Below are 19,878 nucleotides of genomic sequence, written 5' to 3'. Positions count from 1 at the left end.
TCGCTTAACCAACGTTCGGAATGCGGCGCAGCCCGTCACTGTTTGAGGGGGGTCCCGTTTCACTGTTGCACTGTAGTGAGAGCACAGCTGAGATCGCATCACAGCCTATGGTAAGTCCGAAATCACCCCCTAAAGCCTCATTCACTATTCCCTAGGTTATCCACTTATATTGTTCACTTGAAAGAGTGAATGAAAACGAGTGAGTGAATTCGGACAGCCGTTGTGTGTGCATCGGCTGTACACTCGTTATTGTGGTGCAATGTGAGATTGAATGAGTGCACTCAATAACGTCCACTATAGTCTCGGACACCACTACAAATGGCTGTCACCTCAAATAATGCCCTATTTGAGGTTATAGGGGACGATTTCGGATTCAGCCCTTGATTACAGCGGAGAATTCAAACTATACATGATGAGATTAACAACTTTCTCCACATGGATCATATTATATAGATCGGAGCGAGCGTGTTTAAGTTTTTTATGGACCTATTTCATATACTCTAGTGCTCTAAACATGAACCAGCAGCGTGTATGCTCATCACGTCTTCTTCAAAAGAAATGTAACGTTATGCAAAGGACACTGAACTGTAGGCATACGTCTGATCACGACCGCGATGACACGATGGGTTATTCTGCTACACAGAAGATGTAAGTTAATAAATAGACTGACAATTCAAAGAAGAATGGGCAAAAATTTAACTGCTTTATTCTTTCTGTGTTAAACTTACGTGTGTCATTTGTTCAGAGACTGTAGAGCTCTTAAATGTACTGAAAATATCCTTAGACAGTTGAAATGTTCTTCCGCGTTTCTCCCTCGTTTTGGCAGTTTGTTGTTATATAGGGTTAGATTTTTAAAATGCTTAAGGTGCCCTCAACTCTTTTTTTATTCTATCTCCATGGTCATATTTTAATATTCATGTGTCTGTAATGAGTGTGTTGCAGGTCTGTGTTTTATTGGTTGTTGTCTCCCCACAGCATCATTTTGTGGGGCTTTGTAAACCTGTATTAACTCTAGTGTGGAATTTGTCTACAATATTCACTCATCATGACAGTAAAACAGGGCATTCTAGTCAATCTACTGCAGTATTTCCTCTCTCAATCAGTAGAAAATGTGGTTAACGCCCTGTCATGCATAGGGGAAAAAATATATACCGTGAAACGGATATAATTTTGAAAAATACCGTGATATAAATTTTTGGTCATACCGCCCAGCACTAGAGGGGAAGTACTCATATCAAACCCTGAAGACTGAACAGCATGTGCTAGATATTAAATAAAAGCAAATGGATTGCATGAATTGAACCAAATGCATTATCTTGCATTTAACAAAAAGACTGTTAAAAAGCCATTCACAGGGTGGAAATGCATTTCGCTATTGCTCATGTTAACCACTCTAATTTCAGGTTGCACACTGACAGGTTCTTCATCAATGATACATTTTCAACACATCCCTGCAGAGTCCTTTTACAGAGAGGGTCATTTTTTTAAAATTGTAATAACTAGAAAGTTAATATTATCGAGAACGTCTAACATCAGGTTTGTACGTTAGGCGGCATCAGTGGCAGTTTTCCACTTTTAATTTGTTGTATTTCAGTGATGCGGTTCATAATTCAGGGGCAGATGTAAGGAGAGATATACTCTGTCAGCGACCGTCTTTCTAGCTGCACTGGTAATGGAACAGAATCTGCCAGAGGCTAGTCTTGATTCCAGCTGTCATGAGTTTGGCTATCTCACTCAGTGGAAATAAAGTGGAAACCACACTGATGAAATCAGGGAAAGGCTCATTGGAGGAAAACACCTGACTGACAGCACTAAATCCTGCCTAATGCTACCTCCCATGCATTGATGCCTGAATTTTTTTCGGAAAGAGTTACACTTTCTTTTCTTTATGGAAGCCCATTTCTGCCACATAAGAAAAAAAAAAAAAACATGCTTTGGTAAATCATAATTATGACATACAAAAAGTTGAAATTATGACATACTAAGCAAATTATGAGCTTAAAAGTTAAAAATGATGACATACTAAGGACTAGATTTACTAAACAGGGCAAATTAGCGTGAGACCGCCATCCCATAAAAGCACCAATGGCAGTGGAAAGTTCTGCGGGTGATTTACTGAATGCGCACATTAAAGAACAAAGACGCAGCCAAAGCATTTCCATAATGACCAACACAGTCTATCAAGACTAGGGTCGCAAACAAGCTTAGCCATTGATAATAAGTTGCATGTGATCCACTAACACAGGTGCAAAGTGGCTTTAGACATGCTTTTTTTAGGCATTAAATGATGGCACAAATACCAGTAAATTGACTAGCACAGACTTAGTAAATCACGTTGCATGATTCATTTATATATTCTCCTTCCATAAATATTGCATCTGAAAGGGAATTCCTACAAATGCATATGCAATAAGGTCAGCTGCAAAATAACTGTCCACGTCTTTTTTCATTGTGTGTGTTTAGTAAATCCTGACAGCAGTTTTTTAATGCCAAAAAAGGCTTTTCATTGGTGCAAGCTGTTAGTAAATCTGGCCCTAAGTAATTATGAAATGAAAAGTCAAAGTTATGACTTTAAAAGTCACAATTATGAGAAAAAAAGTATTTTGAAAAATTATAACATAGTGGACTTGATTCATAGACAAGAGTAGGCCTTAGTTAAATAAGGACATTTAAGTAGCTTTAATAAACGTTTTAAGATATGTCAGAACAAGTTGCTTTCAGTTAAAACAGCTCAAACATGCATTTTAGTCAGAGACTAGGCTTAAGGGACTTGTCCTATATCAGGCAACTAAATCGAAATTATGACTTAAGTTGAAATTGACTTTTTAAGCCATAATTTCAATTTAGTTCACCTGAAAAGACTGTCTTCTTTCTTCACTTATTTGAATAAATGATGTTATTTTATTTTTTGTCAAATAAATCCACCCTTGGTGAATTTACCAAAGGCATATGGAAGCTCATTTCTACCACATAAGAAGAAAAAAACATAGTGCTCTGGTAATCATAATTTCATGATTATGATATAAAACAATATTATTGTGAACTATTATTACAATTTAAAATAACTAACTGTATTTTAATACATTTTTAAATGTAATGTATTCCTGTGATGGCGAAGATGAATTTCTCAAATGCTCAAGGAACATTTATTATCACTTATTATCAATGTTAAAAATGTAAAAACGATTGTGCTACTTAATATTATTGTGGAAACCTTAATACATTTTTTTTTTTTTTTTTTTTTTTTTCTCAAAAGAGCAGCATTTATTTGAAAAAGATATCTTTTGTAACATTATAAATGTCTATTCTTTACATTCAATTGATCACTTTTGATCAATTGAATGTGTCCATGCTGAATAAAAGTATTAAATTCAAGCGAACAGTAGTGTATTGAACACTATGGATGAATGCTTAAAAAAAAAAAAAAAAACGAAAATCATTGTTTGACAGTTTATCCTATTTGTCAGTTGCACCACACCTTGTCAAGGCATATTTTCCACAGCAATTCACAGGGTTAAAACAAGTAATCTGCCAACTACGCATCCACTGAAGCATTTAAAATCATCTATATGCTTCTGCTCACCTATTGCTTCTAGACGTCAAGGGAAGGCGCGCTGAAGCTGGTGCAATTTCCTGTATAATACGTGAGCAAAATACACACAACAGCATTTGAACTTCCAAGATGACAGAACGGTTTTCAACGCCTGACAGTTTCTCGTTCACCTGAAAAGACTGTCTTCTTTCTTCACTAATATTTGAATAAATAATGTTGGTGAAAGTACTAGTCTGGTCCTTCTGAATGTAGGTTTGAATTTAGCTGACTCAAACTGAATTTCCAGAATGAAATGCCAAGCTTTCCTAAAGTAACAGATTAATTCCAGTCATCTTACGCTGCCAGTGTAGATGTCGCACTACACACACTAAGGCAAGCTTGAAGTTAACTAGTTAAACTGATTGCCCAGGCAGTCAGAAACAAGCAAGCTGTATAACATGACTGTTTGGAGCACAAGTTGACCCTGTGTCGGAGTGCATCAGTGTGTGACACCAGCTTCCAGAGGGGCTGTCTAATCCAGGACAATGATCTGAATCCAGGACTAGCACCAGAGGGAGCGACAGCAGCATAAGATTGACCATTCAGAGAGAGATAGAGAGAGAGAGACACCCTTTATAACCAAATCTAATAAGACATAATGGGAACAGGTGTGCATTTAATAAAAAATAAAGAAACTGCACAGAAATTAACAAATCAGGATGACAGATCTACCTTGTGGCAATGACACCTCGCACGGAGGAAGGAGCTGAGCAGCTCTGCACGAAGCATTGCGTGACATCGAATGTTCATCAGATTTGTCTCATCTCGCTCAGCCAAAACTGAAAATGCTGTCATTGTTTACTAACCCTTAATTTGCTCCAATCCCATATGAATTTACTTCTTCTGCACTACACAAAAAGGAGAAATTCTGAGAAAGTGCTGGTTGCTTTTTTCATGCAATTACAATTAAAACAGGGTTTTTTTACAAGTTGGACAAAAAGACGCAAAAGCACCATAAAAAAGTGGTCCCAACAACTTGTGCACTATATTCACTATATATATTCACTATAATGAGTTTTCTGAAGTCATATGACAGATTTGTATGAGAAGCAGACTGAAATTTAATTCGTTCTTTATTAATAGGAGTCAAACATTCAAAACATTCAAAATATGAAGTCAAGATTTTCAGTGAACACCTTTTACACCTCTTTTCACACAAAGGTATCACATGTCTTCAGAAGAATATAGCATATGAGTATTAATAATTTATAATAATTTAAGGGTGCTTTTGAGTTTTTTGAAGCCTGAAATCCTCAGGCTTCAATCACTGTAATTATATGGTATAGTGGCTAGCATACAGGTTTGAAAGTTAAAAGTAAAACTACTATTATAAAGTGGCACATAATGTCAAATTGAACCTCTTCAATCACCTTGTTTCCAGCTGGTTCCTTGACGTTCCTTTTTTTGAAAGTTACATCTGTGTGAGCGTACTTCGCTACACTAATATTAAACACTATTGACAATGGACCTTATTGGTTCTGTGAAATCTTGCTGAAATTTCACTAATGTGACCGCACCAAGTCTATCAGAAGAGTTTATTCCATTAGATCATTTAGGACCTTGAACGTATATGGTAGTTTAAGCAAAAAGGTAGAGCTAGAGGACACTAAAAGCAATTAGGTCTCATTTCCTCTTGGCCTAAAGAGCTCTCTCAGCACTGGCTCACTAATCCAAAGGGAAAAGGCATTAAACACATCGGGTGCTGAGGAATTCAACCCGGGCGGGCTGTAACTAAATGATTATACATTGGCTTAACAGGTGAAAGATGTTGTTACGATCTGTGTTACATTACTCTTTTGAAATGCAGAAGGAACAGAGATGGCACAAGCACTCACCTGAAGAACGTCACAAAGAACTGCACCAGGTCCATAATGCTGTTGTGCTGAGAGAAGGCGATCTGTGAGGGGACAAAAGCAAAAGAGATATAAATGATGGGGTGACAGGTTACCAAAGAACAGCTCTTTGCGTGAAAAGATGATGAAGACCTTTGCTTGCGGCTAGGGTCCTTCACAAGAGATAATGTCATAACAGATTTTTTTTTAGCTTGAGGGGCCATCACGTACGTCTTTTTTTTTTTTTTTCCCTCGTCGCCTCTAATTGTTAAATGGAGGCAATAATGGCTGTTCATGGCTACCTGAGCCGACATCCCTCAGGCATTACACACATGCCAAATGTTTGCCTTCTGGGATTGTGGCTTACATTAAATGCACAGGTGTAGCTCAACATGGCTAAGAAGAGATTTAATGACACTGTGGAATAAAAGTCCTTAAACGCACGTTCAAATATACATATACACATACATACATCCACATATATACATATATACACACACACACACACACACATACATACATACATGCAGTTATTTATATATTTTGCTGTAGTGTGCCAGTAGGAAATATCAGTTTACATTTCCAAACATTCCTTTTGCCATGATTAGACAGACCAAATATAGACTTTAAACCTAATCATAGACCTTATTCACAGCAGCGCCATGACAGGTATGAAAGTGAGGCTGTGAGGGACAGACTTACCATGGAGTCAGAATATGTTTTGTGCTGCTTGTGCTTATTTTTATTCTGGCCACTCAGATCAGTTCAGTCAAAGATGTTTTATTCAGAGATTTCATAGCGATATGCTACATGACTCGGCAGACAAGCTACGTTCTCAGCCAAGCTTCAGAAGACACTGTTTGAATGAGATGAGACATCATGGGTTTGGCAGTAAATACTGCAGGGCCATTAACTAAGCATCAACACGCTTTTGAAAAGTTGTTCAAGTGTTCACAGTGTCAAGAAAGTGTGTTCCCCCAGCATCCCGTAAGGCAAGGAGAATAACTACTTGGATAAATACCCTGCAAAAATAAACGGATTAATGTTCTAAATGTACGAATTTGTAAGTCACCCTGACTCACCAGATGAATAATGCAACAATGGCAGAGCGGGCCAGGTCCTTTGGAGAACCCATTCATTTCATTAAGCCGTTGTCACAGGAACACGGCTGGGGCTAAAGACAGCGCTGGAGAGAGCTTTAACACTCCATTAAGGCTGAACCATTTTTGTCCCCAAAGACAAGCAAGCAAGATGCTGGGATTGAAAAGAGCAGTTGTGCAGCCCCCACATCTGCATGGTTAAGTCATTGCTCCCACTGAGACCATACCTTGTTGTGCCATAAATAATGCTGTGGAAGCCCTACGTGGACAAGACATTAACTCTACCAAATAAGGTCATTCAGACTTTGTAAATCATAGGCAGACATTTAAGTAATTCTTAATACTGAATAACTGAACAGTTAAATTCAAGTATTTGCATTTACAAAAATTCAGAAACCGTTTTTACATCTATCAGTGGGTTATAATGGCATCTGATAAACAATGAAAAATGTTTGTTGATGGTCTACGTACATCAGCTACCAGAGTCAAATTAGGGCTTTATTATTGTACATACATACATTATCTTGTGCATATTATAAGAAAGAAAATGTCCGTCAATAACATGAGTCTAGATTCTCCAGCTGAAAGAATCCCTTTGTCATAGTTATTCTTATTTTCCTTAATTATGATACATTAGATCATTGTATTGCTCATCATGCTGTAGAATGAATAACCACTAACAAAGCATCTGAGATCTAGATAGGACTGTCAGGAAAATTATCCTAATGAGCATTTTGAAACATAAAGAGGACAGAGGAAACTGTGAGACCATCAACTAGCTCTTTGTTCTACCTTCATTATTAAAGTTGTCGTAAAGTCATGTTCTATGATGATGATGATTATATATATATATATATATATATATATATATATATATATATATATATATATATATATATATATATATATATATATATATATATATATTGCACGGTGGTTTATGTGTGCATACATCCTGATTTCATATTTTGCATAAGTTTTTTATTTGCATCTAGTAACCATAACAAAGTTCATTTAAATTTATACAACAAGACTACAACAAATCCACTCAAATGAATTATTTTTGGTTGAAAAGTTTTAATTTATTCTGAATTTAACTATGTTGTTCACTGAACAGTTTTATTTATGGGTTGTAGCATTAAAGCAAAAAATTAAATAAAGCTTGCGCATATATGCCTGGAATGGATTATTTATCTTGTTCATACTGGCTGACCTCACACCGACCCATGAGACAGTGAGACAGTTAAGCAGCAGTAATGTTTTGTCAGATTGGGTTTCCTGCACAACAAGAGCACTTCAATTCTCCATATCTAATATCTGATGCTTTCAGAGGGGTCGGGGTCCTCATATGTGCATTGTTTCACCGTCCCAATTTCCTCGGTAAGCTAATAAATGCTGATCACACTTTCTGATCATAAACATCAGAGGAGAGTGAGCACACCGTGTCACGGGGGTCCATTTGATTTAATGATGCATCGCCATGGTAAATAAGTGACTCTGCTTTTGGGAAATCTAATAGAAAACTATTACTGCTTGAACACAGCTCAACCGAGATGAAGGTCTGTGAGACCAAAGTAAATAAATGAACCTTATCAAAGGAACTCATCTCATACGTGATAGAGGAACAGAGGAATGAATGCAGATCAATATTAGGTGCATTCTCGCTGTTGGAGATAGTCCTAACAACAAATGGCGTGCAGTATCTGAGCGTCTCGGTGCACAGCTGGCGAACGGTAATGAACGACAGAAAGGTTGAGAGGATTTGTGGTGGTTATCTTTATAAACCATATGGATATCGACCAGATGAAATCTTTCTTTATTGTGGTGGATTTTTTAATAAATAGCTTCACTAGGCACAGAAAACCTGCTCAAAATTGAACCCTATAAAGGATTTCTATAAGTGTTTATCATATTCTGTGTAATATATTTTATTACCAATATAGAAGGTTATTAGTTTTTCCTTCAGAGACTGGTCATTTAGGGAAAGACATCAGGGGCAGGAGGAACGTACATTACCCAGTGTGCACCAACTACCAGTGACATAAGTATATAGTCCTGCTCTGCTCTGTCTATACATCTGCAAATTATACAATGATTTTCTTTTTTATTTAATGTACAGGTATTATTATGAGCACAATCAGTCAAGATTTGTTTAGCGCAATGAACTGTAATTTGCCGCCACCAATAAGCACAGCTAAACAATCTTATCTAAAGTTTGGTAAATCTGTATAAAGTGATACAAAATAACTTGCTTTATGCAGATACAGACTGACTGTAATGGAAAGTACTTACAAATAATTGTAAACATAATTTTTTGGGAAATTTGCCATCTGGAAGGACAAAATCCAATCAGCTTGCCATTATTGTAAAGTAATGCCCAAAAGGGTGAATAAAAATGATTAGTGTCAGGGTCCTAATCACCATGTCAGAATAGTTTTCGCTATAATTATCAGCTGATTGTTCATTATTGATATCAAATCTAAATATAGATAAGTAGAAATATCAGTTGGACAGGGGTCAATTATACTGTTCAATCCCAAATGGTGTTGTTACTGTTATCTAAAGCTATTAAAATAGTTTTTGTTACCTGAAATAAGTAAGCAATAAGGTACAAGAGGCTGTGCTGTATCGTTGTTAGGCACGATGTGAAGCCGTGACTTATTCACGATACAGCACTAGCCTCGAGTACCTTATTGCTTTTATAAAATGGTTACCACACAATACAAATATTAAAGCCAAAAATATGTATCAATGCAACTTTCATGAAATAAACTTTTACTAAAAGCCTTCCTTCCGTTGGAAAAAAAATAGTCACTGACCGTGAACAGCAACAGAAGTTACATTATTATGCCATTAGATGGCGGCAAAGACTGTCTTTATGAGTGTGTCAGTCAGTAGGAAAGAGTTTTACATTGAAAAGACTGAATTGTTGTGAACACGGAACAAGACGCAACTGACAAATGCTTTGAATAACGCTGTCAGTCATGGGAAAACCCCTTAACTGTTAAAAGGACAAGATAATACATCGGACATTTAAACAGATTTTTTTATTATGAACATTGGACTGACCTGAAGGAAAATGCTAAATCTGAATGCAGGCTATAAACTCGCTCACTCAATCTCTACTCTTCTACATAATACAGTAAGCTTCAATGAACAATATCAATTGAGAACACACAGTTTAAGTTGCTAAGAGTGGTTGCTAAGGGTGTTGTGTAGTGATACACAGAACCGTTGGGTGAATAAAACGTGAATAGTGAATAAAACACAGCTACTGACCAATCAGAATCAAGGACAGGAACTAACCGTTTTATAAAATAAAATATAAATATTAGATGAAAATTTCAGTTATTTGCCAAAGCAACAATTAAAATTCAAATTTTCTTTTAAGTTTGTTTAAGTTGATGTACAACTAAAATTACTAAAACTGAAATAATAAAATTAATGAAAAATATATATATATATATATATATATATATATATATATATATATATATATATATATATATATATATATATATATATATATATATATATATATATATACACTGTGTATATTATATATGACATTTATGACATTTCACACTTGAGTATTGTGTCTTTAAGACCAGAGTCACAGTTGAGGTGTGAGTTCATAATGCCAGATCACATCTATGTCTGATCCACAGTGCTGGGAATCTAACTCTTCCACCACACGGCCTTGATTAGGGCCAGCCATGCACACATTTAATGAAATGCTGATGTCATCGAGCCTTGGGCAGCATGCTCAGAGCAGTTTTCAGAGGACAGAGAAAGGGAGGGGACTGTCAGTGTGGATGAGCCTCTGTTGTAGAGCTTCCAGCACACTCAAAGCTCAAGTCTCAATGGTCAGTATATATACAATTTGTAACTACAACCCCCACAAACTTTGTGGATTTTTTTTGTTTTTGAAAGAACTCTTATGCTAACGCTGCATTTATTTGATCAATAATGTAGTAATATTCTGTAATATTATTACAATTTGAAAAAAAAAAAACGTTTTCTATTTTCATATATTTTAAAATGTAATTTATTACTGTAATGGCCAAGCTAAAGTTTCAGCAGCCATTTCTCCAGCCATCAAATGATCCTTCAGAAATCCTTCTAAAATGCTTATTTTGTGCTCAAGAGACATTTCTCATCATTATCCATTTTAAGAACAATTATGCTGCTTAACATTTTTAAGGAAACCATGACACTTTTTTCATTTTTTGATAAAACATTTCAAAAGAACAATTTATTTGAAACGGAAGTATTATTGTCTATACAGTGACTTTAAGCAATTTAATGCATTCTTGCTGAATAAATTTCTTTCTGAATGTGTATTGTGTAGTGTATTGTCACCATCTTAATGATCACATAAAGACCCAATTTTAATGACTATACGTTTTAAATGGATGCAGATAAATAGAGGCTAGAAGTTTCATCTTGACAAGATATTTTTCTTCCTTCTAAAACTAAACTACCTGTGCAATAGTATTCATATCTCTCCTTCTGTTTGATTGCAAGCAATAAAGACTGCTAACATCGTTCATAATAAGAGTGATGCACCACAGTGGAGATTCAACATAAATGTTTTTCCATGATAGATAGCATCAGTCTGCACATTACTCCAGCAATGTCATTTTATGTCCGTCGTCTAGGCATCTGGCAAAGTAACACATTGCCACTTAAGAGCTGATTCAATTTTATGGACCATAAGATGCAAACTTGTCCCAGTGCATAACTGAATAATTGATTTCCATATCAAGGAACACTGGATCTTTTTAGAAACATTTGCTTTTGTGGATTCCATTTCACAAAGGAGATGGATGTTTCCTACATTACCCAAAACTAAAAAATTGCTTAAATTTAACATACTGAAAAGTGTACTCAGTAGAAGCTAAACTGGTCAAAATGTGTCCTCACCTGTATTTTGATTGGCCATGAGAAGTTGCTGACATACACATGGAAAGTTATGTTGGGGTTGCTGTGAAAACTGAATTTCTCACAAGAGAAACTGTCTCTGTACTCTTTGATGTTAGTCTTGGACACGATTGGGATCTCTTCCCCGAAGATGGTCCCAGCTGTAAGGGGGAAAGAATGTGATAGATCAATTTGTATAAAATGGTGGCATTCAGAAAATACATTTGATAACTTCTCTTAATTAAGGCATTGACCATAAAGGGTCATTCACGCTACGCTCCATTTTTAGACACACATAGACCTATAAATTTATAAGGAGCAAAAATATTTTGTCCATAAAAATTGCAGATTGACCTCTTGGTGCATTTTGTTGGTTTTGTATCCATATACTTTATTATTTATTCAAAAAAGGAGCAATATATCAAATCCTTTGCCTATATTTATGGTGGGTTCTGAAATAATTGTTGGTTAAAAATGTAGTGTGACCGACACTTATTGCTTTCTGAGCTATTAAATAAGGGTGAATGAGAGCAATGCAAATGCAGTGAATGCACCAGTAATCAACAAGGCTTACCACATACACTAGTTTAGCTGTCTGTTGATATGTTTTATTCAGGTAGAAAATGGGTTTTAAATCAACCTCTCAGCATGACAATTTCATTATCTATTTTAAACATGTGGGAAACATGGTATAAAACCATAATGTAACAAAAAATTACTTGTGGGAGTTGAAAAGAAAAGCAAGCTTTGTCCTATTTTATCAGGACTTTTTACACTTTTCTGAAGTCCTCCACTGAAACACTTAAGTCCCACCAATCGTCATTCCAAACCAGCACTATGAAACAAAGCCCTCAAAATGACAACCCAAATGCCACTACGTGGCAATGTTTATCTTAATTGAAATCGTTCAGTGCTCCTGAGGACGCCGCAGCCCCAGAATTCAGAGCCGCACACTAGACTATTGTTAGAAGCCCTTCTCAGGGGAGAGTGTCTTTAAACAGAAAGACACCACTCCAAATATTAATTGAGGGGAGCCAGGAGGTTGAGGAGGAGAAGGGTGAACCTGTTAAAGAGGAGCAAGAATGTCAAAGTCACATAAAAAAATTGGCTGGTGACTATTTGGACGAAAAGGTGATTTAAGAAATAAACAATAGAGGATAATGGTGGTGTCCTTTGAGTGTCTGTCTATAGTAAAATACCCAACACACCCAGGAACAAACTGCGGTCAAACCAGAATGCATTAGCATCTGTGTATCAGAACCATCATATTATGCTAAGAAAGAGTGCATCACAATGGTCGTGTACATCCAACTAACCGACTAGTAAGGATGACCCATTCAAAACTTTGAGATTTGTAAGATTTTTTTCTTACAGAAGTCCCTAATGCTCACCAAGGCTGCACTTATTTGATCTAAAAACAGTAATATTGTGAAATATTATTATAATTTAAAATGTTCTAATTGAATATATTTGATCAATAATATATAAATATTCTGTAATATTACTATATAAAAAAAGTTTGCTATTTTCATATATTTCAAAATTTAATTTATTCCTGTGATGAATTTTCACCAGCCAATACTCCAGTCTTCAGTGTCACATGATCTATCAGAAATCATTCTAATATGCTGATTTGGTGTTCAAGCAACATTTCAGAGGGAGAGGAGAAATCACGCATCATGTTAGTTTTCTTTATTTTACAAAAAGCACAACATTTTGTTTTTACTCTGAGTGTATACAAATAAAATAAGATATTCTATAGTTTCAATTGATATATTACTTATGTCTCTATGACAAAAAATGACGGAGTATTTTAAGTCTGTTTTGCTGCAATGTGAAAAAAAACCCTTCAAAACGCGCCGGCGCGTTTTCAGACCTCAGAGAGTTAATATTATCTATATATTTCCTAATATTATCTTAATATATTCTACAATATTATTATGTTGCAAACAGTTGTACTGCTTAATAGTTTCGTGAAAACAGTGATCTTTTTTTCAGGATTCTTTGATGAATGTTCAAAAGAACAGTATAGATTTGAAATAGAAATCTCCTGTAACATTTTAAATGTCTTTACAGTCAATTTTGATCAATTTTATGCATCCTTGCAGAATAAAAATATTATTAGAAAAAAAAAAAAACACTTACTGAGCCCAAACCTTTGAATGGTACACTTTTAGAATAGATAGATAAATAGATTTTTTTCTTATATTGCTATTAGTATTTTTTTATATTTTTTAAGTGATGTTTTAAATATGCTGACAGATATTAGAAATTTTCAGGACAAAACCATCTATTAAATTTTTTTTAAAAAGTCTGTTTTTTGAGTGTCCAATTACATACTATTTTTAAAATGCTGTCAATTAAAAAAAAAAAAAATCGACCAATTTTTTTTTTTTTTTTTTTTTTTTTTAAATGTGTCTTGAGACAGTATCCTTTGTGCACTGTCAGCCTGTTTTTGAATGCATGAATGTATCATAAAAAAAATGGAAGAAGATTTGCTAAAAACAAAACATGTTTTCTACAAAAGCAAGAACTATTATACAACAAAACAGAAGAAAATATTCATCTGAGGGAAAGAGTAATCAGTACCTGTTGACCCAACTGACCAAGTGATGTTCAGATTGAAATTGTTTGAAGCGTTAATGGACATGTCCAAGTTCTTGCTGGTCTACAAAATGGAAAAAGAAAGCAAAGTTGATGATTTTATAGCAGTATGGCTTCCATACGGCAATGTAGGACTAAAGTTAAAAATACTTCAACACAAAATACATCTGACCGACACGAAGGTGATTACCACTGGCTTTCAATATATGGAAAGGAGCAGCTTGGACATTCTCTGATATTTTTTTATGTTTTTATCCACAAAAGAAAGTCATAATATATGTTTTAAAAGACATGATGGCATTTATGAAATTGATGAACAGAAGACTTTTGCATCACAAGCTGGTCAAACCCTTCAGCGAGATAAATAGATTGTGACTGACCTGTTCAGGAGTGGCCATGAAGTTAATGGCAGTGTAGTGCTGGTCATCTTCTTGAAGAAGACTGAAGGTGAACTGGTAATCAATCAGCAAGTTATCTGTCAGATCAAAACTCTATTGTTAATCACCACATTTTATACAATCATGAACCACACCATGCAATTCTGTCATGTTAATTGTTGAAACTTTCCATTTAAGGAACATCACGAAAGAGTGGTGCACATTCACTCTTGAAATAAGAGGGCTACTTTGAAGAGCTACATGAATCACCAGTCACTTTAATTGCACTAAATTAATACCTCCCTTTCAGAGTGTGTCATTGCTTTAATAAGCCTACACTCTGATTAAGCTCAATTGTTTTAAGACGTCTAAAAGTATTTAAAATCTAGGCTTCTTAGTTACGTTAAAGAACTTGTTAACTTTACCCAGAACTAGACCTAAGTTCTAAAAGTTTAAGACTAAACAGCAAAATTCCAGATTTTCGATTATTTTCTAAAGAAGCACAGTAAGATAATATGGTGCAGTAGGTTTAGTCTTTGTCAAGGTCTTGACATCTCTTTAAAACACCATTTCAAAGAAATAGAAATGTCTGGATTGTTTTCTAATCTCCTGGGCTGTTAAATGACTGAATGCTGCCACAGGCATCTCCCAGAGAACAGCTGTTTGTGTGAATCACAATATGGCACTGCAAACATCTCTTTCACTCCCCATCAATTTGAAAGATGTCTTTATAAGCTTTTAATCAATTCAGATGTGACATGAAAGCACAATAGTTTCACTCATTTCCTATATTTTTGCTTGAAATGTCATGTAGCTTTCATACACCGAACATTGCTGATCTGCAAATCAACTACTATGAGCATCAGTCCTTTCCTTTAAATCTTCCTTCCCAGAAGGAACGCTGCCACTTTCAAAATTAGTTTTAGATGCAACTATTTATAGGTGACAAAACTTGAACCATCCTCCAGCATTAAGGTGATATATGCTGGATATTTTCAAAAATGAAACAGAATGGTGAAGCTAAAGTGAATGTCAGTGAGTTTCAAAAGTCAGACAGCTGTTCTGAAAGTGATGTCAGCCACAAAGTTGTAAGTTATCAAATGAGAATAGGAAAAACTTGGAATATGACATTCACAGACCTGCCAACCTTGGGAAATTTTTTCGAGTACCAGTGTGACGGGACAGGACTGGACACGTTTTGACTGTTACATTTTTTTATTTTTTTATTTAACAATTAAAAATTTCACTACACCTGCTCAAAAAGCATTTTTTTAAATTAATGATTAATATTGCATTGCATAATGTGTGCTATACAAACTAACAATCGGAAGTGAATCACATTTATATACTTAATATGGACTAAAAAATTGTTTGCAATTTCAAGTAGGCTATATTTACATACAACTAACCTGACAGTCGAGTCTTTTATACAGGTTTTGTAATGAAAACTAGTCTAAAATTAAGAAACCCTTAGAAAACAGTAAACATTGAGTTTACATGTGATTCATTTAAAATATTTAATTTATTATTCCAATAAATGCTGTCTTTGAATAATAAACAAGACAAACATTCGCTGAATAAAGGTTAGCCAATACAAACATATTTAAAGAAAACAGTTGACAATGAATAGAAAGGACCAATAAGAGCAAAACGTATCAAGTATTCAAGAATATCAAGAAGTTAGTCCGTGTTAACTAAAGCGTCCATCAATCTTAAAAAGGATAATTAAAAATGTTTTCTGACAAAAAACAAAAATAAAAATAAATTTTCATTTGACAATGATCTTCCCTCTCTGTGCACGCGCTCGTTTGTGTTTATGAGAAAGCTCGTGCAGCACTGAGACAACGGTACTTTTAAATGCATAAGTAACTAATGTGCTAGTTTTCATACAAAATAAGTAGGCTATGTAACATAATTAGGTGCTTTAGTTAGTATTAACACAATAATGCAACACATGTAGGCTATTCATTTCTCAACACTGAGAATAAATAAATAAACGCCTGTTTCTCCAGACTCGCACTTGTCAGGCAGTCACACATCACAACATTTCATAATCACTAAGCCATATCGATTTCAATTTTATTTAGATTTGTTGTTCAACATTACTTGAGCATTTTATACCCGTTTACCTTAAGGAGTTAGAAGTACCGTGACTACTGTACTGTCCTCGCTTGAGAGTTCAGTCACTGTCAGATGGCGGGAGTGGAAGGAAGGATCGAGCGGGATTTTGTGTAGCTGTCGATTTGCAGTCTCTTTTTATTGATAGGCCGTACGCATTTGTCAATCATCCCCTCTTGCTATTTGGGAAATGAACCCAGCGCTATGATTGGTCGAATTCTTTCTTTTGCTGGATTTGAGTACTACGCGTGCACAGAGGAGTCATTGTGTTTTTGCGTAGTATAGAGTGACAAATCGTACCAGCGTACTTTGAGGTCAAAATGCGTACCCGCTACGCAAAATGCATACATGTTGGCAGGTCAAGTCCAAGCACTCGCTACAAGACAGAAGCTTGTCATCCTACACACATCAAAAACTCACACTTTCATGTTCTCTGCCATGTTCTCGTCTATTGTGAAGACTTTACACAACTAATCGCAGAGTAGCTGTGTTAATTATGTGATCATTCTCCTGTCTGACTGTTGCAATCTCAAATTCATTCTCTCAAACACACATTTAAAGGGATAGTCTACCAAAAAAACTCACCCTCATGTCATCCCAAACCTTTTCTACACTGTAAAAAATTTCTGTAAAAAACGGCCAAATTACATACTGTTTTCAATTAAAACCGTACTTTAGAAAGCAATGTATTCTGGGCAGTAATTTTCACAGTAAGTAACTTACAGCCTATTTTCAACACTAACCTATTATTTATGTATTACGGATTTGAATTGTTGTATGCAATGCATTGTGGGCTGGTGCATTTTTGAAGCAATAGCACAATGGTGCTGAAAGGGTGTTTAACAGGAGTTTGAGTATGAGGAGTCTTCACCTATCCATGTCTGCGGTCAGGACAGGAATATAAGTGGAAAATAGAAGAAAACTAATCAAAGCGGAGAGGAGAGGGGAGGGAACATTGAAACTGACTGTAGCGAGGAGTGCGTTCTTTTAAAACTGGACCTGTGTCTGTGATGAGCGGGAAGAACTGTAACTGAAAAAGCGGCGCCTGAAACTAACTTGTTCGTGTTCGCGACACTTGTGACACTTCGAATCCCTTAATAGAGAACTATGAAACTGACTGCAGCACATTACTTAAAACTGGAGTTTTTGGTTGGTTTTGTCTCACATCCAAATCATTTGAGTGTGCTTATAAGTGAGTGATTATAAATGCATTAGACACAGAGGGTAAAATCCTGTCGATTCACTGTAATACATAATTTATTCCCAAATTTCAGTGTTTATTAAAGCTTTCAGACTGTGTATTGCTAGGTGGCACTCAGCCTGGTGGTTTTGGCAGTCTAGTGCATAGTGGCGGGAGAAAAAAATACATAACTAAACTGGTCAAATTATTGCAAAAAAAAAAAAAAAAAAAAAAAAATCATACAGGTTTGCAACTTACAGGAGCGTGAGTAAATGATGGTAGAATTTTCATTTTTGGATGAACTGTTTCTTTAAATCAGAGGTATTCAACCCCATGCTGTGTCAGAAATCGAATTATTCCCTACTATAGCATGTGAAAAACAGTACACCAACAGAGTAGTATGTCAGAATACATAGTATTCAAAAAACAGTAGTATTCAAAACTCTGCAGAACAGTGGGTCTCCAGGAGTAAAAAACAATTGTAAAAAACAACATGGCGAAAGGGATTGTGGTCACTTTTGACAGCAAGTACGACAATCTTCTGTCTTGTGCATTGGCTTAAGTGTTCTTGAGTAGACCAATAAATCTGAATCTAATAAATCAACTAAAAGGTAGAAAATTGTAATGTTGGAATAGAAAAATTAACTCCACTCAGGTGATTAAAGACACTGCTCACTAGTGTTGTCAAAAGTACTCACTTTGATACCAGGTCAATACTGAAATTTGAAAAATGTGATGCTTTGAGCACTGTTGAGCAGATTCGTAAAAACCTCTGATTGGCCACTGTGTTCATGCACTCAACATATATGTCTGTGACTGGCTACAATGATCAACGCAATGAAAAACATGTTGTAAGTAGTAATCAGTGATGCTCTTCACCAAGTGCTTACTCAGACACATATGGGAGCATTTGAAAGCAGGCTTTCAAACTCTCCCGCTCCTGCTTTCAAAACACTTTCGAATTCAAACACTTCCATGTGCTTTCAACCACTCCCGTGCACTGATCATTGTAGCCATTGTAGCTTTGAGGATGAGTCAAGTAAGACTGACAGAACACAATGAACTTGCTTGCTAGTGCTGCCTCCGGAAATACACAAGTCAAACCTTGCAAGTGTGAGAAAGCGAGCTCACACTGCCTACTGGATCCACGTCCACCAAACTTCTGCTCATGTGTCTTTAATTAGCTCGAATCATTCGCTTACTCACCCTGACAGGGTTTGACACTCTCACCAGTCTTATATTGTCGCCTGCAGCCCACTCTCCAGTAACACTTCCCCCTACAGGACACTATTTGAGAAAATATGATGGCTGGGTGATACAGTTTTCTTCTAAACAGCAATTGGGCCGGAAGCCTGTGAGCATACGCGTTCCATCTAACAGACGCAGAGGGAGCAGAGTGGATGGAAATTGATTGAGAAATTGAAGGCTTTATTTAATCCTGATTGATGACAATGGGGATAATGCTGGCAGGATTTGCAAACGGAGTGAAATTTGATCTCCTAAACACTACTGACTGCATTTAGCCTTTTCAGACTCCATGATGACTGCTGATATTAATTGCAAAAAAAAGGGAAGAGAGAAACATGAATGTATACACAGGGAACAGGCTTTTTCTGATATACAACAAGACTGCCCCCTAGTGCTGTTGATTTTGAGCACAGACTTCAACATTGTTTGCGGCTGATCTTCTGAGATGTTCAAGAGATCTACCTCTACTTTTTGATTTCAGACCAATCAGAATGTTTCATCCACCACTTTTATCTTGTTGTGTGGTTTGTGCATCAGCTCACAGCAATTTCATCCAGGTTTCCTAGCATCTTAAACCCCCTGAGTCTAATTTCACTAAATGGCAGACCAGAGACAGCCTCTGAGTTTGAAAGTGCCTGCAGAGTCAGATGAATTTTCAAGGTACAACAGGATTACTTTAAGGTCAGAGCTCAAATAGAGCATACTCACAGTAACAGGTTCCTCGGAGGGGGTTGCCAAGGTAACGGTTTTCTGAATCACAACTGTAGAGGGGATAAAAAATTATTTAGATGAAGCACATCAATAATAAGACAATACAACATCTGATGGATGAATCTGAACATGCATTTGTATTTATATTTGCATTTAAATGTTTATATTTGCATTTATATTTTTATGCACATAG

At 35.8% G+C, this 19,878-nt stretch overlaps 1 protein-coding gene across 2 annotated transcripts in view; it reads right to left on the bottom strand.

The window, feature by feature from the left end:
* Positions 1-19,878, bottom strand: part of atrnl1b (attractin-like 1b) — a 109,052-nt gene that overhangs the window by 37,423 nt on the left and 51,751 nt on the right. The window contains exons 21-26 of one of the 2 annotated variants that reach the window (XM_048171139.1): positions 19,683-19,735; positions 14,432-14,526; positions 14,037-14,115; positions 11,451-11,608; positions 5,428-5,489; positions 3,347-3,633 (exon numbers count right to left, since the gene is read on the bottom strand). In XM_048171139.1, the coding sequence (XP_048027096.1) occupies positions 3,600-3,633; positions 5,428-5,489; positions 11,451-11,608; positions 14,037-14,115; positions 14,432-14,526; positions 19,683-19,735 (481 nt within the window). In that variant the 3' untranslated portion in view covers positions 3,347-3,599. Of the gene's footprint in view, positions 1-3,346; positions 3,634-5,427; positions 5,490-11,450; positions 11,609-14,036; positions 14,116-14,431; positions 14,527-19,682; positions 19,736-19,878 lie in introns of those variants that run through there. The other variant, XM_048171138.1, reaches the window with a different exon arrangement.

Source organism: Megalobrama amblycephala, linkage group LG20 (assembly GCF_018812025.1).
Source record: "Megalobrama amblycephala isolate DHTTF-2021 linkage group LG20, ASM1881202v1, whole genome shotgun sequence".
Taxonomy (NCBI): Eukaryota; Metazoa; Chordata; class Actinopteri; order Cypriniformes; family Xenocyprididae; genus Megalobrama; species Megalobrama amblycephala.
This window is presented reverse-complemented; position numbering and strand designations above follow the sequence as displayed.